This window comes from Madurella fahalii (genome assembly GCF_045866475.1).
Source record: "Madurella fahalii IFM 68171 DNA, scaffold_3, whole genome shotgun sequence".
NCBI lineage: Eukaryota > Fungi > Ascomycota > Sordariomycetes > Sordariales > Madurella > Madurella fahalii.
In genome coordinates this window covers 3,920,441-3,945,822 of record NW_027263973.1, presented here as the reverse complement: position 1 = coordinate 3,945,822, position 25,382 = coordinate 3,920,441, and the positions used below count along the sequence as shown (strand labels likewise).

Genomic DNA, 25,382 nt, shown 5'->3' with positions numbered 1-25,382 from the left:
CTTAACGGCTGGATCTCGGTCTAATTAGTGGCAGTGGTATGTGGTAAGGAGGCAAGCAGCTTATAAGGTAATGTTGGAATCGATACCGTCCGCAACCCTGTTGGAGATAATGATGTAATCGTACATGATGTTGTGCCTGTCGTATGGAGGGGCTAGCTTCGTGGTGGTTTTCAGCGATTCAAACCAAGATCTGCGCTGCAAGCACGGCAAATCCAGTAGCACACTAACTGTAACCTGCTGCTACACGAAACAGACGAATCTTGACTGAAATCGGCACATCTTGCCTTAATGTGGACTATTGGCCGTCTTTCATTGGCGGTGCCCACAACATATCCCAGAGCTCGAATAGTTCAACCCGCTTATTTTCGTTAGTAGCGCACTTACCGGGGGTTCGTCCCACGGGCACTCTTGACAGCTGGCTCCAAAAGGGTGAATGGCAGGTGTTCGTCGGTGCTTCAGGAACCAGGTGAATGAGTCCCATGCACGGTGACGTCATTCCATCCTCTTCGAATCAGCGTACAAGATACATGTACTCGCTCGCACTGGCCGGGCTGTGAAAGCGACCCGAAGATTTGACAGTCAGCAGATCTCCCCCCCCCCCCTCCCCTCCCCGCCCAGCTTTGTGATGTCGTGGCAGTAAGGTAGGATTTATTCCGTTTTCGACGCTGAGGTGGTGTCGGTGCGGAGCTTGAGCACAGGTCGAGTCAGCATCGATGGAGCAACTCCGAGCACCCCGCAGTAAGAAAGGATGGAATGTCTGTGTACATATCAACGCGAGGTATTGCGTTGGAAAAGAACCTTTTCTTTCTGTGCTCATTAGATTTACCGCGCACACACATTCTTTTTCGACTCGAGGCACAAATCTGGAGCGGGGTAGCTGGAACAGGTGGCTCACGCAACAAGACCGCGGGATTAGCGAACCCTAACCCAAGTTTGTAAATCTGTGCAATGCTGAGTGAGAAACCTGCAGCTCGAAATGAGATAAGTGAGAAGAGGACTAGTAATAACCAGTAGTAGCTTATCTGAGAGACCCGTTTGTTATTATTTGAGGTATTAAGAGATGTCTGGCATCACCTGCTTCCAGCAAAGCAGGAAGCTGCCTGGGTAATCGCATTGGGGATGGAGCATTCACAATCCGCCAACACAGAATCTTAGCGATACAATAAACAACTAGTTATGGAGAGCTTCAGTTCATCCAATTCTCGTGCGGGGGGAGACGCGTCCTTTGGAAAGAGTGTTGCACAGGGTTAAGGATGGCTACGGCTTCTCTCTCTTTGAACCCGCTCAACCCCACCCTGACTCATCCCACCCGACGTCGGATGCGCCGGGCGGAGACTCTAAAAAGCTAAAAATGCTAGATTCGCCCGCCTCGACTCTGTCAACGCCGGCGATCGAGGGTCCAATCCACTGCCGCCAACAATTGACGCCCTAGTTCCCTGTTAGCTGCATTACGCCACACTCGGGCCGTTCCTGATGGCGTCCTCGGCCAACCTTGACATCCGGCCCACGGCCGCCGAGGCCCACACTCTCTTTGAGCAGACGTGCCAAGCCGCGTCCCGGCCGACCCTCCTTCCGGTTTGCATCTCGGTCCCCTCCGATCTGTTGACGCCGTCGGCGATCTACCTAAAGCTATCGAATGGGTATGCGACGATTTCCGAATCCAGACTTGCAATTGGCCACGTTCAGTGATTAACCTTGACAGCGCCACCGCCGAGTACTCGTTCTTGCTAGAGAGTGCTACGGGAAGCACCGAGACCGTTGGTCGCTATAGCTTCATTGGAGCCAGTGAGTCCAGCCGACAAATTTAATTCGGGCCTTCTCTGAATTTCCAGATCCTAGAAAGGTGCTCGCAACCGGCCCGGGCTACGAAGATGTCGGCGATCCGCTGCAGGCTCTCCAGGCCCAGCTGTCTCAGGACCGAGTTGTCAGCATTCCGTCGCTCAAGCTGCCTGCGCTGACGGGCGGAGCCGTCGGGTATATCTCGTACGATTGCATCAAGTATTTTGAGCCCAAGACGGCGCGGCCACTTGAGGACAACCTCCACATCCCCGAGGCTCTGTTCATGGTCTTTGACACTATCCTGGCATTCGACCACTTCTGCCAGACCCTCACCATAGTTACGCACATGCGGCTGCCCGAGAACCCTACCGACGATTTTCAGAGGCTCTACGACGAGGCCTGCGCCACGATACGGTCCACTCTTGAGTGCATCAAGCAGCCCGAGACCCCACTCCCGCCCAAGAACATTAGCAGCCCGGCTTCCGAGCAGCAGTACTCGTCCAATGTTGGTCGCCACGGCTACGAGTCCTTCGTGACCTCGCTCAAATCGCACATTGTCAAAGGCGACATCATCCAAGCTGTGCCATCGCAGCGCTTCTCGCGGGGTACCTCGTTGCATCCTTTCAACATCTACCGCACCCTGCGCACGCTCAACCCGTCGCCCTACCTCTTCTTCCTTTCGTGCGCCAACTTCCACATCGTGGGCGCCTCGCCCGAGTGCCTCATGAAGACGGACGGGTACGCGGCGCTCCCCGTCGACACGCGGTTCGGCTACACGGCCGAGCAGCAGGCGCAGCTGCGGCCGCGCATCGTCAACCACGCCATCGCCGGCACCATCCGCCGCGGCGCTAACCCCGCCGAGGACGACGAGCTGGCCGCCGAGCTGCAGGCGAGCACCAAGGACCGCGCCGAGCACGTCATGCTCGTCGACCTGGCGCGCAACGACGTCAACCGCGTCTGCCACCCGTCGACGGTCAAGGTGGACCGCCTGATGCGCATCGACCGCTTCTCGCACGTGCAGCACCTCACGAGCGAGGTCTCGGGCCTGCTGCGGCCCGAATGCACCCGCTGGGACGCCATGCGGAGCATCTTCCCCGCCGGCACCGTCTCGGGGGCGCCCAAGATCCGGGCGATGGAGCTGATCTACGATCTGGAGCGGGAGAAGAGGGGGGTCTACGCGGGCGCTGCGGGATGGTTTGCGTATGACGTGGTGCGGGTTAGCAAGGAGGGCCAGGTGACGCTGGATGAGGGCCAGATGGATACGTGCATCGCCATTCGGACGATGCTGATCAAGGACAAGGTGGCGTATCTCCAGGCGGGCGGCGGGATTGTGTTCGACAGCGAGAAGACGGAGGAGTGGATGGAGACGATGAATAAGCTGGCGGCTAACTTGAGGTGCATTGAGCTGGCTGAGAAGTACTATGGGGATTCGCTCGGCTCCAAGTCGGTGCAGGAGATTATTGAGGATGAGCGGAGGAAGGGGGATGAGTACTACCGGCTGCAGACGATGAGTGCCGGGGCATGAGTGCATAGTGGAGGGTTGACAGCAGATATTAGCGCTGCATTATCATAGGAGCAACCGCTCGGACTGGGACATCATAAAGCAGGCATGTTCACCAATACATCAAGGGTTTCCCAGCTGCCCACTATCTCCGTGTTATAAGCCTTGTAAATGCCAAAAAACCAAGGCTATAATCCCACACTTATGGAAGCGTATCGACCTATCTAATGCGGTTATACCTCATTGGGAGGGGAGGGGGTCCGGACCACCAGTTCCTGATTAATTTCCAGCTGCCCCGAAGAGAAATATAGGGGCTTTCCCCCACAGGCGGGGCCCAAACTGAACTCTCCAAAAGTACGCAGGCTTACTTGGCAACGCTGAGCCATCCAAAAGCCCGGACCCGGACCGTCCTAGAACCTCGCGCCCGGCGAGGTCTGACATTTGGGATCACGACGAGAAACAGGTTAGGGTTCGGGTAAGGTTCCGGGTCGAGTTCGTCGACGCTGAGGACGACAGCGTTACCGTCCTTGACACGGACTTTGATTCTGGACTGACCAGCGGCAGTGAGGACCTTGTAGGCTTGTGACTGGTCTAGCTTCACGCCACTCCCCGCTCCCTACAGATCTGCAAGTCAACCTTTCGTGAGTCGGCATACGGCACAGCAATATTTCCTGTGGCGGATTGTAGTTCAAAACATTGTAAGGGTTGGTCCCCGCGAACCACGCAAAGAAGGACATACCGTCGCCATAGGATAAATAATTACACGGCGCTCTTGTCACAGGCGAGGGAGGTCGATCAAACGAGCAATGGGGCTCCTGGCCAAAATTCCAATTGAAAATCCTTTAGGCCTTATTTTCCCTGCCGAGGCATATCCAGCCAAGTTAGAAACCTCAATGTTGTCCTCGAGAGCTAGCCGCGAGCCAATGGTTACACCACTTCGCCCATGGCAATCTCCTGACCCTCGCCAGTGTATCTCCATCTTTGCCAATAAGCCTTGTCACCACCACCAGGGCAATCTTCCCCCTTCCCTGCGCCATTACACGTAGCATACACGCCCAGTAGAGTCCCGGTGAACGGACCGGTAGCTCCGCTCACGAGCCCTGCCCATGCTGTGCCAACTACAATCTTGGAGGTCGGGTCGCTTGCCAGGCTAGCCGACAACTCATAATGCGTCACATTCGGAGTTGAGACCTGCAGTCGGATCGTCTCGCCTTTCCACGCCGAGGGAACCGGAACAATCTTCTCCGGAGGCAGTGTCCCCGTCGCCTCGACACGGAATCGCAACGAGAGCACCTTGGAGTCATCTTGTGCCGGCAGCAGAACGACACCTAGATCGATATGATTCAGCTGCGTGAGGAACACCGTGACACCAGCTTCTGAGCCATCGCCACTGGGTTGAAAATCCATGAGGTCAACGGAGAATGTGAACAGCGTGTCCGTTTGTCTCCGTCCAACGAACGCCATTCCGCGCTGCCCGCTCAGTTCGGGCGTTGTGGCAAACATCTGCCCCGTGACATTGTTCCGAGAAGGGATGACCTGTAGTCCCTTGGCAGTTGTCGTAATAGCTCCCGGGCGCGGAACGCGCCAGTACATGAGATTCCGCGGAATGGGTTCACCAGCCTCGGTGAAGTTGTAGACGTCCGGGTCTCGGTTGAAAGGGCCTTCACCGGGAATATCCCTACTGGGCGCCGGCAGCTCCCACCCACTCATCCTACCGCGAACGGGCTGCAGGACCGGCCAAGCGTCCTTCTCCCAGGTAACAGGGAAGAGAACAGCCTCTCGGCCCATGGGGAACGTTTTCCACTCGGGCCCTCCACGGGTTGCAAGACACATTCCCCACCAGTTGCCGTTGGCATCTTGGAACAAATCGCCGTGCCCCACAGTCTGGAAATATTCCGGCGTATTTCTGTTGGTCAAGATCGGGTTGCCCTCGTACGGCTCATATGGTCCCTTTAAGTTTCTCGAGCGCGCGATCGTGATGGCATGGTCCAGCGCCGTGCCCCCTTCGGCAATCATGAGGTAATACCACCCATCCTTCTTATACAGATGCGGCCCTTCAGGCCAGACACCGCCAGTTCCATTCCACAACGAAACAGGCGGCTGGCTCAGCTCGCCAGTCGTGAGGTTCAATTCCTGCAGGATGATCGACTGCGTGGCCACGTATAGCTTCCCGTCATCGTCCCAGAAGAGATCCGGGTCGATCTTATCGGGGTAGAAAAGGACGGGATCAGACCATTTTGACTCGTCGAATGGGTCAGTGGTCCTGAACAGCACGCCCAGCAATCCCGTCAGGACCTGACCGCCGCCTCCTCCCCCGATGTACTCGCACACGACCCAGAACTGGCCGTCGTGGAAGCGCAGCGTGGGCGCGTACATGCCATCCTGCTGACCCGTCGTGTTCCAGCTCACACCGGGGAGTTGGGATTCCCGGTTCCAAACGTGGCTGATGAGCTTCCAGTTGATGAGATCCTTGCTGGCGTAGATGGGGATGCCAGGGAAGGCGATGAACGTAGACGTGGCGCAGAAAAAGGTCGAGCTAGCCGTGTGGTAGATGCAGCTTGGGTCGCTGTGCCATCCGGGCAGCACCGGGTTGAGGTATGTTGAATTGGCGGCCAGGCATGTTGGGAGCAGGCCTACGAGGAAGCTGAGCGAGGCTTTCATCGTGCTTTTTGTTTTTGAAATTGGTAGCTTCTAAGAATTCCCACTTCTGACGGTCATGGAAGACACAGGTAGGTGTGAAAGCAGCTCAACATATGGGCCGTTGAGGCGCTATGGAGTGGGGGGTAGCATCTAGACGAAGAACTTAGTCAAGTGGTGCGTTGTAATCCAATATAATTCCCCTGCCCCCAATGCCATAGAGGATTGCTATTCGTGCGCATAATTACCCGGTTCACCATGCAGATCTCGATCCATTGGACTCCACCCCGCTCAAGGTAGCGGAGGTATCCAAAAATGTAGGGAAATAGAGTAGTCGTCTCCTAATAATGCTGCAGAGGCCATTACACTGCTACTCAACCTGAAGCGTAGCTTTCTCGGGATGTCATCTCGGATGTTTTAGGTTAGCTTCCCGGACCTCTGCTGTTCCGGCCCGCTCTGCCGCCAGTCTCCCAGTTCCCGAGTTTGTCTGCCACCTCGACGAATCTGCACATTCATGTCCTAGAAAACGATACTACTAAGCTATCGATTGATCCTGAATGCGGGGGTGTCTTGCCCACCGCGTTGCGTTACACACAATAGCTTCTCCGAGCCTAAAGCCATCCGCTGGGCCATATTAGCCTATGGCTTTCTCGGTCTGAATTTCCCCGTCTTCCCTCGCTACCATTGAATTCCTGTTATATGGGGGCTCTTTAGAGGGAGGGAGATATCGAAGGGAAAAATAAAATAAAATAAGAAATAAGGCTCGAAATACAAGCAAAAGATCTTAGGCTTTCCGGACTCGACCGGCTTCGCCTTGACGTTCCTCCACACAGCCGCAAAGCGCTCTAAAGACCCTGATCGCTGGCAGCGCTAACTGAGATAAGCTACTGCTAGAGCCGTCCCATTCTTCTTCCTAGCTTCTCGGCCAATAAGATTGCCTACAGAGGTCTAGACTAATCCACTCTCTGTCTCTTGAATTCTCCCTTAAATGTGTCGTTAAAAGCCAAAGTGTCAGCCGGTCGATGTAATGGTTGTCGGCTCTTTAGATGATTATCCCCACCCCAGACGTTTTACTCCTGCTCAACGCTATGTCACCTAAGACAAGCAAGGACTCACCATCCCCCAGCGGTCTCAGCCCTTGTCCCACCAGAGCCATCCTGCGGTCACTTTTGTTTTCAATGGCGGTTCCACTCAGCACAAGCGTAACAGGTTTTCCGCACAACGGACCGCATTCGGCATCGTGACAATTTCCATTCTGAAGTGTTCAATCACGTCAACGGATACTCCCCGACCCCGGCTATGACCAAAGTGGAACCTAATTAGCTTCAAGCAATATTTCTCCGCCGATCAAAAGTTGAACAAATACCCCATGTTCAGCGCATTTTACGAGTTATACTTCCTAGCCTAGTCTTCACGTCGTGGAGACGAACATTGGAACCGCGTACGGCGAGGTGTTCGTCGGGATGGTGGAGCGGACGGGAGAGTGGAGGGCTGGGTCTAGGCTCCTTCCCGACTCTGAGGTCGAGTCCGCCTTTTCCGCGTATGCAAATATATTTCGCTCGTTCCCCGACGCCTCAGCAATGCAAAGATGGCCAGCTTGCACGCCAAATGCTTCCAGGAACTGTTCTTTACCACCTTTGGCATCTTCTCTCCAATCCAACAGCGCGGCATCTCACCGGGAGCGCGATGGCGGCAGTCTACCTCGATAACCAGATCTTTTACGTTCCTCCCGTGGCGGCGGGTCCCGAGTCTGCGAGCCGTTGTCTTCGGGTTCGAGAGGGGGGCCCCTCCGCAGCGATCTTTGGAGTTCCTTTGCACCCGCTGCTGCCGCAGGATGCGCACCATCCTCAACGCGGTAGTGCTGCGGAGTCGCAGGTCGGTGCAATCCTAGTCCCAAGCGATGACGAGTTTGATGATCTCGATAGCCGATCCGACACACCTTTTGCGTCGCTTGATGGGCTTCTGCCAGATGCGCACAACAAAGTTGAATCCGGCAGTGTTACTGGTATAACGTATTTGATAAGCGAGTGCACCAGATAAGCGAATGCACCACTTTCTACGCGACGCGCCACCTCCCCACGCAACATCGACTTTTGATACGCAACCCAAGATGCCTACTACTTCAAATGAAGCCAGGGTGATCCTGGCCCTTGAAGCTCTTAAGAAGGACAAAAATCTAAGCCTCCGAGCTGCGGCTAAGATCTACAACGTGTACCATACAACTCTCTTACGACGACGCGACGGCAAGCCTACACGATACGATCTTCCAGCCAATTCGCACAAGCTTACAGATCAAGAAGAGGAGGCTATTGTTCGATACATCGTCGAGCTGGATATACGAGGATTTCCGCCAAGACCATATAGTGTTGAAGATATAGCCAACCAACTACTACGTGTTCGCGACGCGCCCCCTATCGGCAAACGCTGGGCATACAACTTTATACAACGCCATAAAAAGATCCGAAAGCGTTGGGTACGTCGGTATAATTACTAAAGGGCTAAATGCGAGGATCTAAAGGTTATTGGCGACTGGTTTGCCCTCGTATGGAATACTAAGGCCAAGTACGGTATTGTCGATAACAATATCTATAACTTCGATGAGATAGGGTTTATAATAGGCATCATCTACGCGGATATAGTAGTTACTACCTCGGATAGCCGTAGTAAGGCGAAGCTGGCCCAACCTAGCAACTATGAATTGGCGATAGTAATCTAAGGCGTTAACGTACTCGGCTAGGCTATCCCTCCGTTCATTATTTTAGCTATACAGTACTACCTCCTTAACTAGTATACTAAGTACGACCTCCTAGGCGAATAGCGGATTGCAACTACCGACAATAGCTGGACTACCAATAAGGTAGGCCTAGATTAGATCAAGTACTTCGACTACTATATAGCACCCCGAGCAAAGGGCAAATACCGGTTATTGATCCTCGACGGCTACGAGAGCTACTACTCGACCGAATTCGAGCTCCATTACCAGAAGAACAATATTATCACGCTCTACATACCTCCGCATTCCTCTCACCTCCTCTAGCTACTCGATGTCGGCTACTTTAGGCCGCTAAAGAAGGCATACGGTCGCTAGGTTAAAGACTTGATACGGATACATATCACCTACGTGACCAAGCTTAAGTTCCTCTGTAGCTTCCGCAAAGCCTTCTTCGCCTCTATGACGGAGAAGAATATACAGGGTGGCTTCAGAGGTGCTGGCCTTATACCGTACGATCCAGAGAGGGTGCTTTCTAAGCTAGATATACGGCTTCGTACGCCGACACCCTTAAACTCGCAGGCCGGCACACCACAACCTTGGGTATTCCAGACACCATACAACCCTCAAGAAACCAACGCGCAGTCAACGCTTATTAAGACTCGCATTGCCAACCACCAAAATAGCTCCCCGACGTCGATGTTGGCTACTATGGACCAGCTTACGAAAAGTACAACGGCTATAATGCACGAGGTGACCCTCCTTCGGTCAGAGGTTTCTGCACTCCGTAAGGCCAACGAGGCACTAAGCAAGCGCCGGAGAGCTAAAAGAATACGCGTATAGTATAGAGGATCGCTTGCAGTACAAGATGTACAGAATCAATCAGGCTAGGAGGCCGTGGCGGGGGAGGTGGCGCAAGAAAAGGAGTAGGATGGTAGTGGTGCAGGGGGGGGTCGTACGAAGGTTCGGTGCTGTGGTGTGTGCGGCAAACCTGGCCATAATGCCCGTACGTGCTAAGAGGTTGCAGAAGGGTCTGATTCAGCTGTTTCTGATGTAATTGTAGTTGGTTCGTAGTGTTGATGTGTTGCAATTGAAGATAGTTGTTGTTGGTTGGTAGAAAGTGGTGCATTCGCTTGTCTGGTGCACTCGCTTATCAAATACAGTAGGTATATGCTTGGATCTCGCATTTCTCGGCAGGCCAACATGTTGACATGTCTGAGCAGGCAAAGGTGTCGACGCTACTTCCGACGATATCGACGCGCCGGAGCCCTCGGTTACCAGCATGGCTGGCAACGAGGGTAGCGAGGGTGACGAGCCCCAGCTGGCCGATGCTGGACCGCAGCCGCCCTACAGCAGCCAAGACCGGAGGTCATGGTCGATCTCAGCGATGGCAATCTCAGGCTCATCGCTGGCATCTCCAAGCTCAGCCAGCGCCACGCCCCAAGGGTCGGTGATCATGCTGTGGCCGTAGCTCACTCGCTTCCCGTGGTGTCTTTCGGCTCAGGTGGGCTTCAGCGCTGATCCACCAACAACACGCCAATGTCCAGCACATACCTGCGCCGCAGCAATGACATACATATGACTGTGTCTCGATGGCTCGTGCTCGCTTAGTACGTCCTAGTGGGCTCTGCCTGTGGGGACGGTGAAGGCGGAGGGGAACATGTTAGCGAGCAGCACGAACGCCGCAAACGGCGGAGGAAGCGAGCCGTATCTCGAAGGATATTTGTCGAGCCCCAAGGTAGGTTTCAAGGCCTACACTCTCAACGGATCCTGATAACCCTCTCCGAACTCAACCGAGAACTTGAAGGGAGACCTGTACAAGTTGGGCTGGTCAGTATCCACCAAATTGCAAACTCTGCATTGTTCCGAATCTTGCAACCTGGACTTCACACGCGTGTTGAACTGCGATCTGTAGCGCGAACCAAATGAAATAGAGGGGCACAACGCCGTAACAAAATAGGCATTGTTGGCCACTGTACTCTTGCACGTGGGAGGACGTCCCATAGATGTGCCCTCTGTGACCTCTCCAATTACCAATGCTAGCGTTGCGCTCCCCTAGTTGTCGAGGTTCCTACTACAGTTAGCGTGTCAATAAGTAGAAGGATAATATCGTAGGCATCGCAGACTCACCTGTCCAGCTCGTGGTTCTGAGAAACGGAGCGGGGCTGAGGACACTCGGGCCATCGAGACATACAAGCCCGAACAGCGGGAGTGGAAAGTCTGCTGATCCCCTCTTTGGTAGGGTCAGGAATTTGATGACAGATCGGAACAGCCAGCTTATGCAGGGGCGCACGGGAAGCCTCGATAATCATTGGAGAGAGGGCAAAGCCGCGTTGTTAATTAACCTTCGGGGACGTCGGTGCGTCATGCGAGGGCCATCAAGTGAAGTTTGTCTTTTGTGGTGACGGTGCAGCCTTTCCAGTCTCGTACAGAGCCTCGCTGAAGGACAGGGAGGTCATCTTTGCTTTCAAGCCCGAAGCCCTCTACAGAGCCCGGGACTTGCAGGTCCGCTGAGAGTGCATGAAGTCTTTGTCCTACAGTCGACAAACCCTGGCCATTCATCCCATAGAGCACCTAGGTGTATCTCCCTACGTAGCTAGTCTGTCCCTGCTCCTCGAAAGAGGGAGTGGATAGCTGTCTCGGCCTTTTTAAAACCATTATGGGCAGGTTGGGACTGAGAGAAAGAACTTGTAGGAACAGTGTGGTCTAGCAAAAGCGAAACTTTAGTCCTGGGCTAACCTAATGTATAGGGAGAAATGGGAAACGCGAAGCGCTTGGTAAACCACGAGCCTAAACCGCCTCCCAATAACAGTGCTGTGACATCATCAATCTTACAAGCGAGCCGGACGACGAGCCGGCAGCACAGGGAGGCCCCCCTACCTCCTTTGTCTTACGACTCGGCGATTCAATATTTGCGATTCATTACACCTCTCTTCCAACATTAGGTCCTTAGAAATGGCTCAATGATGAGATTGTCGACGATGCTCTTTGCCTCCTCCAGGAATTAACCCACTTACAGCACCCGACGGCGCCACGAAAGAAGTACGGATCGTGTCAAAATGCCGAAAACAAGATATAGCCGACGCATGGGCAGGAGCCGTTTTGGCCTCTAGGCCTCAAACCGCGTGAGTGTTGGCCTGATAATTCGCCCCCAGACGGTAGTGTACACCTGACCAGGATTCGGCTCCGCTGCACAGCCGTTCGATGAGATGCTGTGTGTGTGGCTTACCCTCGGATTCGCATGCAGGCTGTCGCACTATTTGGGGAACACTGCCCCCAGCAATCCTGCGAGATTCTCCTTAAATCAGAAATTCTTACCACGGCTGGCAATTGAAGACGCCTCTCTCGTCGCAAACCTTTTCCCAGCACAAAACCAGTTCTTGAGCCGTTTTATAACCCAGGTTCGCCATCACTCGGTACCTATCCGCCCCAACACGATGAACATCACAGCCCCGGTCCCCGGCGAACCACCGCGATACAGCGACTTGATGACCATACATCCCGCCGAGCAAATTACCCTTGATGTCTCCGGGCAACGATTTATCACTGCTATCCCGACTCTCGCCGAGAAAAGCCAATACTTCCGCGATTTTTTCCGCGGCGACTGGAGAGCCGCGCTCCGAGATGATGGCACCGTCTTCGTGGACTCGGACCCCGAAGTCTTCCAACACATAGTAAAATATCTCCGGCGGGGCATATTCCCTCTGTCCTACGATCAAAAGAAAGGCCACAACTACAAGCTCTACGCCGACATCCTCGCAGAAGCACGGCACTTCCGGATCCCCAAGTTGGAGCGGTGGCTCACCGACCAGCTGTACCTGAACTGCATCACCTCCTCGACGGTGTGGAGCTCTTCCTTCAAAGATGACAAAATCCAGGGAGGGTACCAGACTACGTCGACTTGGAGGAGCGATATTGTCTCGACCCAACTGGTCAGGAATGATATCAACGTAGTCCGCCGACTCATTTGTGGACACGAAGCCGAGGGGCGGAATCCATGCTCCAAAAGATCGTGCGTTGTCGGCTGCTCTGGGCTGAAAGACGATGTAGAGACTTATCGATGGGCCGAGGTCGGGAAGTCGCTTACTTTTCACCATGGCTGGTGTAGCGATACGGGGTAAGTTTTGAATGCTCTCGGTTGCGGGAACCTGTGCGGGATGGGTCGCTGACTTCAAATAGCAAGGAATTTGTGGAGTACTGGGAGCGCATCTCACGGCCGGCACCTCCTAGCAAATCGTAGCCTAACTAGAGGGAACGAGCTACTTATGCCAGAGTTATAACGCCCTGGTGGCTGAATCCTGCGGGGAACTCATTCCTTTTTGCACCTTCAGTAGTTAGGGCTATCCGCGTTCTTTCAATAGAGCTATACAAGCCTACGATACGGAGGGCAGATGGCAATTAGGAGTCTCTGATCATTTCAAGGACTAACAGCTCCTGTGCAGTAACGTACTTTGGGTATAGAAATATAAATATTGGAAGCTAATTAATATGACCCTTCGTTGGTACCTAAACCCGAATCCTGCAGCAAGCAAGGAATTCCAAGTGTCTAGGTGTAATCCATTTTTTATCCGTTCCATGCTGTCATGACAACGAGACAGTGCGGGGAAACTCTCTGATGAGATTTTTATGTTGACCCATTGGCTTCGAGTTGCAATTTTCCGAGGCCGCAGCTGGCGATGCTGCAGCGCCGATTGGGCTAGTGACGGGATGTGGCTGGCTCGCGACCCTGTCGCATGCACGGAGGCCTACCTGACGCTGGATGCTCTTCAAGTTCCTTCCTCACGAATGTTAACATGGATTTCCCCCGCTCTTCCACCTGTTTCATCAGCTTAACGCCGAGCTGAATGTGGTAACTCCCTAACGCAGCAACAAAGTCACTAATAACCGAGCAGTTCTTTGGACTCGAAAAGGTATGGTCGCTATGGACTTCCAGAGCTTGCTTTCCTGCCTCTGCTGCTCGCCCGAGAGCCCGGGCCACTCTTACCCACGCCCGGCCGAGCCCTACCGATATACCGTCATTGACGAGAAGCCACCCGTTCACCCCGCTCCATCTGCCAGGCCTGCCACCATTAGCAAGTCGGCCGACGACGTCGACAAGACCGCCGCAGAAGTCATCGCAATCCTCTGCCGCGCCGAAAAAGCCGGGCCCGGCTTGGTGCGGCGGCTCGACGACGCTGTTGGCGCCGAGGGCTGGTCCGACTGGCTGGCCGAGCGGGTGCTACACGCGCTAGAGCAGACACTGAAGCAGACGGGCCGCGAGACGTGGGGTGAGGCGCTCTCCGATGCCTACGATGGTGCCGTCGCTGTCGCCCAGGAGCTGTTCAGCGACCTCGTCGCCTATGTTAAGGAGCATCCCTTCGAGATTGCCGCTTCGGTCCTGCTATCACTGGTAGCCTTCGGCGTCTTGGCGCGATTAATGCCTTGGGTGTTGGAACTCCTGGGATTTGGCATCGAAGGGCCGATCGAAGGTAAGCCGGTTGCGGCATATCATTCAAATTCCTACTATTGATAGTCAAGACCAGAAGCTAACGGTTTGTTACTTCCAAGGAACTTTTGCGTCGTGGTTCCAAGCTACATACGGTGGGTACGTTCCGAAAGGGTCAATCATGTCTTTCCTCCAGCGACTGGGCATGACATGGGGGACAGCATAAGCGGCATCAGTGCGGTGATTCATTAGGATTGAGTTAGAAAAGCGTCCGAGTGCCGACGATGTTGGCTTCACTTCGGTACCGTGGCAAGTATGATACGCGTATATCCTACGCGTATCGACTATCACGATATACGAAATTCCGTAACACTAAAGATAAGTTAACAATTGGAGAAGCGTTTTTTAGTACTCGGATCTTTGTAGGTAATTATTTACGCTGTTTCTCTTACACAGTGCATAATCACTCGCTGGTCAAGGTTACCTTACCTACGTTAATGAATTCCTCAAGGGAAGTCAGGTGACCCACCGCTTCAGCCGCTGGCAATGACGCGGAGATCATCAAGGGCCAGGTGCGCAATTTGTTGGCCAAGAACACTAACTGGTAGTCACTGGCCGACACCGGTTTGACGCTCGTAGTCGGCTTGATTTTACACCCGCGCAAGTGACCTTCGAAGGATTCGGCGATGTGCGATAACAACGTGCTCGCAACATGACTTCCAAAACGCTATTCGACATCCCGGCAGGGGCCACCGCACAGGTGAGCATCATCGACTCGACGGTCCGAGTCACCAAAGTGAAACCCGACTTCTTCCTGGCCGGGCCCAAGGTCGACGGCTTCGACGAGCTGTCCCCCATTCCCGCATGGTCCTTCCTAATTCAAAGCTCCACCGGCCAAAAGGCGCTGTTCGACCTCGCCGTGCCACCTGACTTCACCACCTCGTTCGCCCCCTCAATCGTGGGTCGGATCGGGGAGACCGGGTGGTCGGTCAGGGTCGAGAAGGACATCGCCGACATCCTCAAGGAGAACTCGGTCGACCCATCCGAGATCAGCAGCATCATATGGAGTCACTGGCACTGGGACCACATCGGCGATCCGTCCACGTTCCCCGAGACCACCGACCTCGTCGTCGGCCCCGGCTTCAAGGCCGCCTTCCTCCCAGGGTACCCCACCGGCCCGGACAGCCCCGTGCAAGAGCGCTACTTCAAAGGCCGCAAGCTCGTCGAGATCGATTTCGCCGCCCAGTCCCCGCCCCTGGAAGCCGGCGCCTTCCGCGCCTTCGACTTCTTCGGCGACGGCTCCTTCTACCTCCTCGACACCCCCGGCCACGCAGTCGGCCACCTCTCGGGCCTCGCGCGCACCACCGCCGATCCGGACACCTTCGTCTTCATGGGCGGCGACCTGTGCCACCACGCCGCGCAGCTGCGGCCCTCGCCCCACCTCCCCATCCCACCGAGGCTCGACCTGCCCCTCCCCGACGCGCTCCGCGCGCGGTGGAGCGCGTGTCCCGGCGGCGCGGCGTTCGAGGCGTTGAACGTCCGCCGCGGGAAGAAACCGGACGAGCCCTTTTTCGGTCTCGCCATGGGCCATGATGTTCCCTTGGCGGTGGAGACGGTGCGGAAGGCGCAGGCGGCGGATGCGAGGGAGGATGTGTTTTTTGTGTTTGCGCATGACAGTACGATTATAGGGGTTGTGGATATGTTTCCGGCCACGGCCAATGCGTGGAAGGAGAAGGGCTGGCGGGAGGCGGTGTTGTGGAAGTTCCTGGGGGATTTGATTTGGGGGTTGTGATAGTAGTGTCTGAGACTTGGCCGCGATTTACGTAGTCGGATACATGCTGTCCCGTACTGATCTCGTCAGTGTTCAGCATCGAAGTCGTTTAATTCTGTCTGCTTGCGCTCTTACCATCGAATCATATCATGCGTACTGTCTCCTCGTTGCCTCGCCTCTTCGCCCACTCATCGGACCGGGCCACGCTGATGCCCAGCCGCAGGGTATCGAAAACGACAGCTGCCTGTGTCCTCCGGTTTTTCAGAGCTCCTCCGATGGAACGGGAATCGCGAGGAGAAAAGGCTTTCCGATAACTCGGTGCGGGGCACACAGTCTGCATTGGCAAGATGAGAAGCCCCGAGCCGACCGAGACCATTATCAATTCTCTGATGATTACTGTTATTCGCCGCGTTTATCCAATCATCAAACTTTCGCGGAATGTAGAGTATCCAAAATCGCGGCAGTGTTGGGCCACGTAGAGCATGTGAGTAAGGATGCAAGGCTCCAGCCTCCGCCGTCTTGATCCGTTGATCGAACCGCGTTCGAAGTCGCCGGAGCTGCAAAAGATGCATTTCCCCCACAGGTGCGCTATCTAGACCGCGCATCAGTTGACAGTGAAAATTATGGTGTAGCCATATAGTTCGTGTGTGCCCCACTAGCTAAACTAGTTACTGAACTCTTGCTAGCTTAACAGCGCCTTGCCCTTTTTATTATTGATGCCCTGCAACCGCCTCCGTCTAATCAAAGAGCCAAGATCCGCGGGGACAGTTTTCCCTAACTCACTATATATATCAGGTCTCTGAGGGAGTTAGCTTCCTTTAGCGCCTATAGTCAGGTAAGGAAGCTACAGTGTTATAGTTGTGGAAGCGGGTAACTGTACGTAATATTGTTCATTGTTAATATACATAGCTCAGGAATATAAAAGAGTAGATCTCTAAACCCTAAGCTAGTAGCTGCCTGGGCCCACATCTGTGTGCCCAGATCCTGGACCTGTAACTGGGCTAATCTGGTGTATCTGGCAGCAATTCCTGCAGCGACTTGCCGTCTTACCTGCTCTCTTCTATCCAGCCACTGCGGCGGTAACTTCACTGACAGCTGCCGCGAGAATTCTCCCGCCCGCGAGGAGTTCGGTCCATTCGGGGGCGCTATCAACCAGCAGCTTGGGCGTGAAGGTTCTGGTGCAAAAAGACCGCCCGCCGCCACCGGGCTTTTCAGCCAGGCAGTCGGCGCCATCACCGGGGTTGTCGTCGCCGTCTTCCTGTGCCTTGTGTGCTGTTGCTAGTGCTGAGCCATGTCGCGGCGCAGGCGGCCTCCGCCCAGTCCTACCTCGACGCCGAGCCCCTTGCCGACCGTTAATGAGTCGCCGATAAACCCCGGGGGCTCCTTTAAAATTCCCGAGGTTTCAGACGAATATGAGAGCGTCGAAGGGCAGGATTTTGGCCCTCAACGCCGGCGAATTAGACGCAGCAGGACTTTTCGAAGCCAGGCACAGGCCCAGGGACGACGGCCGCTGCGTCCGTCTCATGCATAACCACATTGCTTGGGGGAAAGGAATGACAAAGACAACGGTTTCCCTCGTCCAGGCAGGTGTTGTTCTTTCGGTTCTCAAAAGACGCAAGCTGCGTTTCCTTAGGGAGGGCTGAGAAAATTTCCGGATCATTATCACCCTGGAGGCTATCGAAATCCCGAAGGTAAAGCGACAGGTTCGGAAGGATATCTGAATCGTCTCGAAGGAGGGGACGTAGGCCGTGGGCTGAGTATCGCTCTCTTCCTATATGATCAAGTTTAAGACATAGTCCAATGAAACCATCTCAAAATGCGAAGAGCGCCACCATTGCAGCCTGCAGGCACCATATCGCGGTCTGCTCTGGTCTGCGGTTGACTCAACCAAAAAGACGCACGACTTGCAACTCTATAGAGCCCCATCCTAGTCTTAGCCTCTCTTCCGGACACATGTGCGTTTACGTTTCGCCAAATGCTGCTGTCGGATGTAGACACCGAAATTCTGAAAGTTGAAGTCGTCGAGATGGTTGCAGATCCAAGAAATCCTTTTAGTAAAGCGAGCACATCCTGCGAGCACATCCTGCGAGCACAGGTGGCATCGAAAGTGACCCTGCCTTTTCCAGTTTAAAAAGCCCAGAGGGAGTTGGGAAGATTAGTGGGTTTTGTTAAACCGTTGCAGATATTGTGTAGGCCGCAGCTCAAGTTATTCTGATGAGTTGTCGGGGACTGGTGTTACGGTTAAGTTTCCTGACGCGGTAAGGTTTGTAAAACTAGGGCAGGTGCCGAACTCCGCAAAGTCACCCATAAAAGATTCTCGTGATTGGTCGGACGCCTCAGCTTAACTATAAAAGCAGGAAAGTGGGGATTTTGTGTCTTCCATGTTACCAACCGAGAGTCCGAACATGCCAGACGCCCAAAAACATCACCACAGCGCAAACCACTCTCCTTCGTCCTGTTTCTCCCAATCAACCCCATGGACATACGCCTCCCCTACAAGCCTACACATCTTATCTGGTCCAATTCCCTCCTTCAACACAATATTCTTCATTTTCACCGCTTGATCCTCATCCTCATCTTCACTTTCCTCGGTATTTGGGTCTTTGTTCGAGAAGACGGCCGGACGCAGCACAAAACACCGGCTCCATCCCCTAACGGCGACTAACAGATCTCCTATCTCAGTGCCGTTCGGGACAAGGCCCATGTCCCCGGACTCGGTGACCACGAATTGACGATCGAGGGTGTAATCTGCGACGCCTGTATAAAGGTGAAGGGGGTTGATGGAGTCGGTGCTGACAGAGAAGATGCTGTTGGAGGGTGTAGTGGCACGAAGTTCCTTTTTCTCCTCCCTTCTTTCGTCCTTTTTCCCCTCCTTGCCCTCATCCTTCTTTTGCTCCTCATTTTCCTCTATATTCTTTCTCTCATTCTCCTCCTTGTTCTGCGCTTCCTTCCCGGCACCGGTTTTCTTCTCAACTTTCTTCCCCGTCTTGCCGACCCGCTTCTCACTCGTACCGCTTTCAAATGAGTACGACGCAAAAGACGGCGCGATATCTGTCAGAATGAGCTGCGCCACCCTAAAATTCGGCGAACACTGCATGTGTCTGATTAAGAACCACCTTGCCGCGGCTTTCTTCTCGTCCGTCTCCCACAGCTTGTCGTCAACCCCGACAACACTGTCACTCTTACAATGAGTACTACCGGTACTGTCCGTACTAGTCCCTGCCCCCACCTCATCATCCCCATCATTATTAGTACTGGTATCCCTCAGAACGTCCGCCTTCCCTTTCTCCACATCCCAATCCGTACCTTCCATCTGAAAATGGCCTATCGTCCGCGTATTCGCCACCATTGTGCGAGCAAACGCATAGGTGACCGACTCTGAAGTCGCATACTTGTGCATACAGTGCTGGTTGGCAAGATCGAGCGCTTTCCTGTGGTTGGTGCGTACCCTTTCGTAGTCCCGTCGCATCTGCTTGGCTAGCATGTTGGCCGGTTTCGTGGCGTCTTTTGCTCTAAGGATCTTTTTGGCGTCGATCGGCGTCGTCAGCGGTACGAGATGTGTGATTTTGCTCTGGACGGCAACTTTGAGGTATAAAAAACTGGGGCCACCGTCCTGGATAAAGTCCGCTTCTTTGCTGGGTTGTATAGAGGCGTCATATCCATCCGCGTCCTCGTCCTTCTTTATCGGGGATATAGCTTTGGGCTGGCTCGAAGGTGTTACTAAACGCGGCAGCATTAAAGTATTGACATTAGTCGACCAGTCAGGCACCCAAGACGGGAGGTTCTTGAACGTCTTTTTCCTGCGGAATCCAATACCAGCATGTGCAACAAACGCCGCGTAGTCTCCCTGTCGAATCACGTCGCGGGCCACGACGGTGTAGACCCTTTCCGGGGTTGTCTGCTCCGAATAGTTGGCCTGCATCTGACGAAACTCCAAGTCTGGCTTCCCCTCCATAATACGGTCCACTCCTGCCTCCGATCTAACTAAGTCTCGGTATAGCCTCATCAGGTGCCGGGCACTCTTTTTGGCGTTCTTGGTCATGGCCTGGCCTCGAAGTGTGCGTTCCTCCCCTGAGATGGAGCCCAGGATGTCACCTATAGCTTTCATGATCATCAACAGGTCATTGGTCGCGTGACCGATGTGTGATACACCTTCTTCGTTCGAATCATGTCTCAGGTAGGTTGGATGAAAAAGGGGTGCGTTGCGTTCATCGGTAATGCCAAGAAGGGCATACACCTTGTCGACCGGTAGGGTTGCCTGGAAGCCGCGGGCGAGCTTCAACATGTCCTTGACTCTGAGCAAGTCCGCCTCGTCCACCTGTCTCCTGATGTTCTCCATAATCAAGATATTCATGTAACCCGTGTAGTGGCACAGAGTATCTAATGCTGGCTTTCTCTGAGCGTTGAGTTGCGCGCTCAACATCAACAGCTTAAGCAAACCCGCGGTAAACCACCTCCAGCCGAATTCAAACTTACCGTACCTGAGCTGGGGGTTTGTAGAGGCAGCCACCTCCTGGATTATCCATATTCGCTGGAACCATGGGTTCTTCAGCATATGCTCCAGCTCTGACCAGCCGGCGTCTTTTTCCCTGCGGAGGGCAGCAAGTTCTTCCGGGCTTTTCAAGTCGTGTAAGCGGCACGTGAGCAAAGATGCCTTTTCAGCTCCGGTGTCATCCCCCAGCCAACCTAGAGTTGACGTCGCTTCTTCATATATCCCCCGCATCATCCCGACTTGTCGGCTCTTCTCTACTTCATCATCCTGGTTGATGCAGATCGAATCGATCCACAAGACGACGTGTTTCGTGATGGAACGCTTGGCAAGCAACAGTGAGTGGATGTTCGAAGACACCAGAAACGGCGCCTCGTCAATGAGAATGATCTCCTGCGTCTCTCCCGGCGCGCCCCAGCGATGGGAAACCGCAGTATACGGCGGCACCTCACCGAGCTTGACGTGGATGATATCGCATTGCAACGGCGAGTTCCTAAACCGAGGCTGGGGATGCAGTCGCAGCAGTCGAATACCATTCCGTTCCTTGATCGGTCGGTGCTTGAACTTGTGCAGTCGGATTCCCAGACCGTACTTGAGCAGATAAATGCCTAAGACAAGCACTGTCAAAAGCGGCAGCCAGACCTTCACGCCCAGGTCCATGGTGCCCCATTCCGCGATCTGATGACCCCAGGTGATCTCAAAGATCCGCATGGCGAGACATGTGATGGCGAACCACGTTGTGCCGGTTCTTTCTCTCAACAACAGAGCCGATGGCACGGCACCGCGGCGCTTGTTCTGCACCGTCCAGTGTGTCCTCTGGTTGATAAACAGATATGCCGCATACGCCGCCTGAATATTGACGTCCAGACACTGCCAGACAACAAAACACAGCAAGAACTCCACCGCCATGATGGGGTAGTCGAAATCCGGCCACGCAAGGATGCCAAAAATGGCCCACTGAAAGAACATCATCAGCTTTGGCAGGATCATCATGCATGCTTTTGAGAAAAGGGCAATAATAATCCCCTGCCTTTTACTCTCAGGTATAAACCCATTGACAGACCCTCTAGGAAGAAACAACAGCAGCCCCGGCAGCAGTGGGGCGATCACATGCGGCCAGTACTGCGCTGGACCAAAGACAGGCTCCAGAAACGGCGACACCTGCAGAAGTGTCCCCTCGTCAAGCGCACGGGGAGACAAAAAGGCATGCACCCCTGCAAACTCAGACCACAAGAACATACTCATCGTCGTAAGATCAAACATTCTAGACAACGAGTTCCTCCACGCCTCGTTGCCCCGTCTTCGAAACCCGTCGACAAGCATAAGCAGTCGACACAGGCGCATGACGCCAAAACGCGGATTGTACCAAGACGCGAAAACGGCAGCCAATGACAAGGTATACAAAGGCCGAACGAATATGTCGCTCGTGTGCAGATAAACGGCGAAGAAGGCCCATTGTTGGTCTTCGGGGAGAAGGCTGATGAGGAAGAGACAGACGGCGTTTTTGTACGAGAGGAGTCGGCTTTTCGTCAGGAACTAGACTTTGTTGTCGGGCTTTTCGCCGTCTCCGTCGTCCTTGATGAAGGCAAAGTCTTCGTCTCTGTAGGGTGTCGGTTTGGAGTTTGGATTCTCGCCGGTACCGTCGCCGGTGGGCTGGGAGGGGTCAGGTCGTTGAAGCGTTTCAGGGGCGCTGGCCTCAGGGGGTGACTCGCGCGGGGTGTCCATCTGCGATTTTTGAGCTTATTGAAATGGTGTTGAAGTCAAATTTGAGCCTTGAAACCGCGGGCTGTTTAGATAAGCGCTGAGTGGAGATGAACAGATTTGCGGGATGTAGTGTTTGTGAAATGTGACTCGGAGGATTAAAAAGCTCAGCTGAGAAGCCTTGCGTTAAGCCTCACGACGTACGTGACCGCGACGTACATAAGCGCCCTTGGCAACCATCCCTGCTTCCCCCCCTTCTCCTTTCCCGTTCTCCGTTCCATGTGTCTTTTCGCTCGCAGCTTTGTCTACTGTGTACCTTGGGAAATGCCTGCTCCACGATATTTACTGGCAGTGAGCGAAAAGGTTGAGCTGGATACATCTTCACCGGAAGGCAGCGACACTATTATCTCTCAACCGAAGCGGGAACGGGTCAATGCAAAAGAGAGACCATCGTACCTCTTACTTCCCATGCGAGGATAGTTGATGTTTGATGAGACGAATCTTGGTCCCCGCACCCCGAACGGCCCGCGTAACCATGCCCACCCTTACTCAGGCCTTCTTCAGACTCTGATCAGGGTCTTGGATATTGGTCACCCTTGCTCACCTTTTCTCACACTCATATACCACTTTCGGCAAACCTGTGCCGCAGCAGGGTTGCAATTGCATCAACTCTAGCCGAGTGAGCCTAGAATTAGTCCCATATAAAGAGGGCTAAATGAGCCCGCTTTTGAACATAGGTAGTACTGTCTTGTCTCTTGTATGTCTCTTTATACTCTCATTCTTCCTATGAGAAACTCAAGTAGGTCGTCCTTCACCTTCCAAGTCTCACAATCTTATCTCTTGTGATTCTCCCTCTTTCATTTCTTAATACTCTAACTTCGCTAACATATGTCCTTGACGAAAACGCTAAGATCTATGTTTCTTCTTTTCTTCTTTTTTTTAAGGCGCTACTTATATAAATAAGTCACTGTACCTACTTACGGGAGACCTCACGCCTGGTACACTCACTCCTATTATAACCCCCAAAACCAACACTAAACAAAACCACGATCCTATACAGATAAAAATCAATTAAAATGATAGAAGTTATCTAAAAATATAATTGAAATAAATATAAAGTCTAGATTAGTAGAGAGATTAACTTAGTAAGAATTTTAAATATCGAGTTAAAATCTATTGGTAGTATTTATACCATAGTTACTAGCAATTTTTAACATTTAAGAAAGCTTAATAGAATAGTGTATATTCAGGGCTAGGATCAGGGCTAGGACCAAAATCAGGGCCAAAAGCAGGGTTTTACAGTGGAGGAGACACTGAAGAGTGCTTGGGAAGAGCGCTAGAAGAAACAGATTAGAAGTTGTCCTACTAGGCTAGGCGATAAAGGCCGTCCCGAACTACTATTTACCGACAAGGTACTACAGAGGCACCAAGACCTTACTAAAGCCTCAAGCTCCCAACTAGTACAGACCCGAATTGTGAGAACCGGCTGGTAGAGTCGCGTTGGAGCAGGCTGGAAGCCCCGGAGCCGTAGCGCAGACGGAGTTCCAAAAAAAAAAAAAAAAAAAAAAAAAAGCAACAACAATGCTAAGCCGGAATAGTGTAGATATCGCGTCAGATAAGTGTAAAAAGAGCGTATAAGCCAGAAAGAAGATAGAGCAGCGAGTGGGGTAAAGAGGCCTAGACACTGTCATCATAGGCGTAAGAATGAAGGCGGAGGACAGAGATTAGAAGAGAGGCAGAGTTCAATGAGACCACTATCCTACCCTTAATAAGCACTCTACTCCCACATTGCATGTTCACTGCTTATACCCGGGCTACTACAAGTATTCTACTACTTACTGCTGTTGACCACAGGGAGGTTAGATTTGACTGCCCTGTGGTAAACATCTCATGAACTCTAGCATGAGCATCAAAAGTGTAGTTAAGTCTGTACATTTAAAGTCAGAGCTCTCAGAAAACTCCGCCATTGCCGTCGTGCGAGTGCGCGGCGACGGTGGGAAGGGAATTGTATACCTCGCTCATCTTGGCAAACTTGACGGCCCCATCCTAGAAGCCGCCCTGGATGATGCACAGCGAGTCGATCAGTGGATCGCCGAGTTTGTGTTCGTGATGATCCCGGCAGCGGCCTAGCCGTGGCCGATGCACATACACCTAAGACAACGGTGCCCTCGCAGCATCCTTCAATGTAGCTATCGAGCCAGTATCGAACAGCGGCGAAGACAGCGCCTGAACTGCGTTTAGTGGCATTTGGCGAGATCCGAGAATGAATTCGCAGACAGCGGGGATCGGGGTAAGCCATCTGCCGGAATGGGCAGCAGTTGGCAGCAGGCGACGACAGACGGGTGAACGGGGAGCGTGGTTTGTACCATTAATTGCGGACAGCTCAACCAAGTCCGTCTTAACACCTGTTTAATAACTACAACGACCCCAACGCGCTCATATAATTTGATCTTGATAATGCCAGTCGTCGAACTCCATATCCTGTGACTTTGACCACCACTAGCATAACGCAGGGCTCCCCTGACCGGAGCTCACCCCTGGTACTGTACCCTGCTTAGAATCCTACACTAGTCAAATCCGAAAGCTGTTAGGGGGCTCCCTTAGACTTCACGTTGGCAAATAAGAACCAAATACAAAACCATGACCTCGATTGTGCCGGTTTGGACTGTCTACTACTGGCTCGGTTACTTCGTATTCCCAAACTTTTTATCGAATGCTGCAACATTTTGTGCCCCGCGCTTCCATCCAGCCAAGGTCCTATTATTCGGCTCCCCAGCCACCAAACTCCACGTGGTGCTATTCTCCGATGTTGGCTGACGGAGGTAGCGTTCGAGCTGTGGCGGCAACTCGGATGCTTGGACCGTGGTCCCTTGGATTGCAGTCCCGGCGCCAGCGGGCTGGGAGTGGGCAGACGGGGGTTGCGACCTTTGCGGCTCCATGTCAACTCACCAGGATTCTAAAGTGTTGGATGATTGGGAGATGGTACATACATGTTTCCAAGACGTGCTTGGGTAGAGCGGTGTATCAATCTTGGCGTATCGCCCTGGCGGAGGTACACGTGGAAGATGGGGTTTCCGACACAGGATATCGGTTGAACGGGTGAAAGTGAGGGCTCGAATTGGGATTCCTGAGTCTGGAATCATATTCAAAGCAAAAGTCTGGAGAACGTTGCCCGTAGCTAACTTATACTATTTAACATCCACACTCTTTGGCAGAACCTCCATCTACATACGCATTCGTCCATTCCTCAATTCCTTGCTCTGATTCCTATTTTCTGGGTTCGCTCCCAAAGCTTGTCCTTTTGCAGAGGAATAAGCCTCATGATTCCCGATTCCCGATCCCTGGTGCATGATTCCCACTCCAAGCACT

General features: G+C 53.4%; 6 protein-coding genes across 6 annotated transcripts; 4 read left to right on the top strand and 2 right to left on the bottom strand.

The window, feature by feature from the left end:
* Positions 1 to 1,473: 1,473 nt before the first annotated feature.
* TRP2 (anthranilate synthase component 1) lies at positions 1,474 to 3,304 on the top strand (the record flags this gene model as incomplete). Its single annotated transcript, XM_071062020.1, has 3 exons — positions 1,474 to 1,640; positions 1,703 to 1,785; positions 1,833 to 3,304. The coding sequence occupies 3 exons, from the start codon at positions 1,474 to 1,476 to the stop codon at positions 3,302 to 3,304; spliced, it is 1,722 nt and encodes a 573-aa protein (XP_070918121.1).
* A 903-nt stretch (positions 3,305 to 4,207) lies between these two features.
* On the bottom strand, positions 4,208 to 5,941 carry MFIFM68171_06599 (uncharacterized protein; the record flags this gene model as incomplete). Its single annotated transcript, XM_071062019.1, has 1 exon — positions 4,208 to 5,941. One exon carries the CDS (start codon positions 5,939 to 5,941, stop codon positions 4,208 to 4,210), a length of 1,734 nt encoding a protein of 577 aa, XP_070918120.1.
* Positions 5,942 to 12,064: 6,123 nt separating this feature from the next.
* On the top strand, positions 12,065 to 12,867 carry MFIFM68171_06598 (uncharacterized protein; the record flags this gene model as incomplete). Its single annotated transcript, XM_071062018.1, has 2 exons — positions 12,065 to 12,744; positions 12,807 to 12,867. 2 exons carry the CDS (start codon positions 12,065 to 12,067, stop codon positions 12,865 to 12,867), a joined length of 741 nt encoding a protein of 246 aa, XP_070918119.1.
* Positions 12,868 to 13,548: 681 nt separating this feature from the next.
* Positions 13,549 to 14,278, top strand: MFIFM68171_06597 (uncharacterized protein; the record flags this gene model as incomplete). Its single annotated transcript, XM_071062017.1, has 2 exons — positions 13,549 to 14,095; positions 14,175 to 14,278. 2 exons carry the CDS (start codon positions 13,549 to 13,551, stop codon positions 14,276 to 14,278), a joined length of 651 nt encoding a protein of 216 aa, XP_070918118.1.
* A 486-nt stretch (positions 14,279 to 14,764) lies between these two features.
* On the top strand, positions 14,765 to 15,844 carry MFIFM68171_06596 (uncharacterized protein; the record flags this gene model as incomplete). The annotated part of the gene is made up of 1 exon (XM_071062016.1): positions 14,765 to 15,844. One exon carries the CDS (start codon positions 14,765 to 14,767, stop codon positions 15,842 to 15,844), a length of 1,080 nt encoding a protein of 359 aa, XP_070918117.1.
* A 2,404-nt stretch (positions 15,845 to 18,248) lies between these two features.
* Positions 18,249 to 22,037, bottom strand: MFIFM68171_06595 (uncharacterized protein; the record flags this gene model as incomplete). Its single annotated transcript, XM_071062015.1, has 2 exons — positions 18,249 to 21,789; positions 21,850 to 22,037. The coding sequence occupies 2 exons, from the start codon at positions 22,035 to 22,037 to the stop codon at positions 18,249 to 18,251; spliced, it is 3,729 nt and encodes a 1,242-aa protein (XP_070918116.1).
* Between the last annotated feature and the right edge of the window lie 3,345 nt (positions 22,038 to 25,382).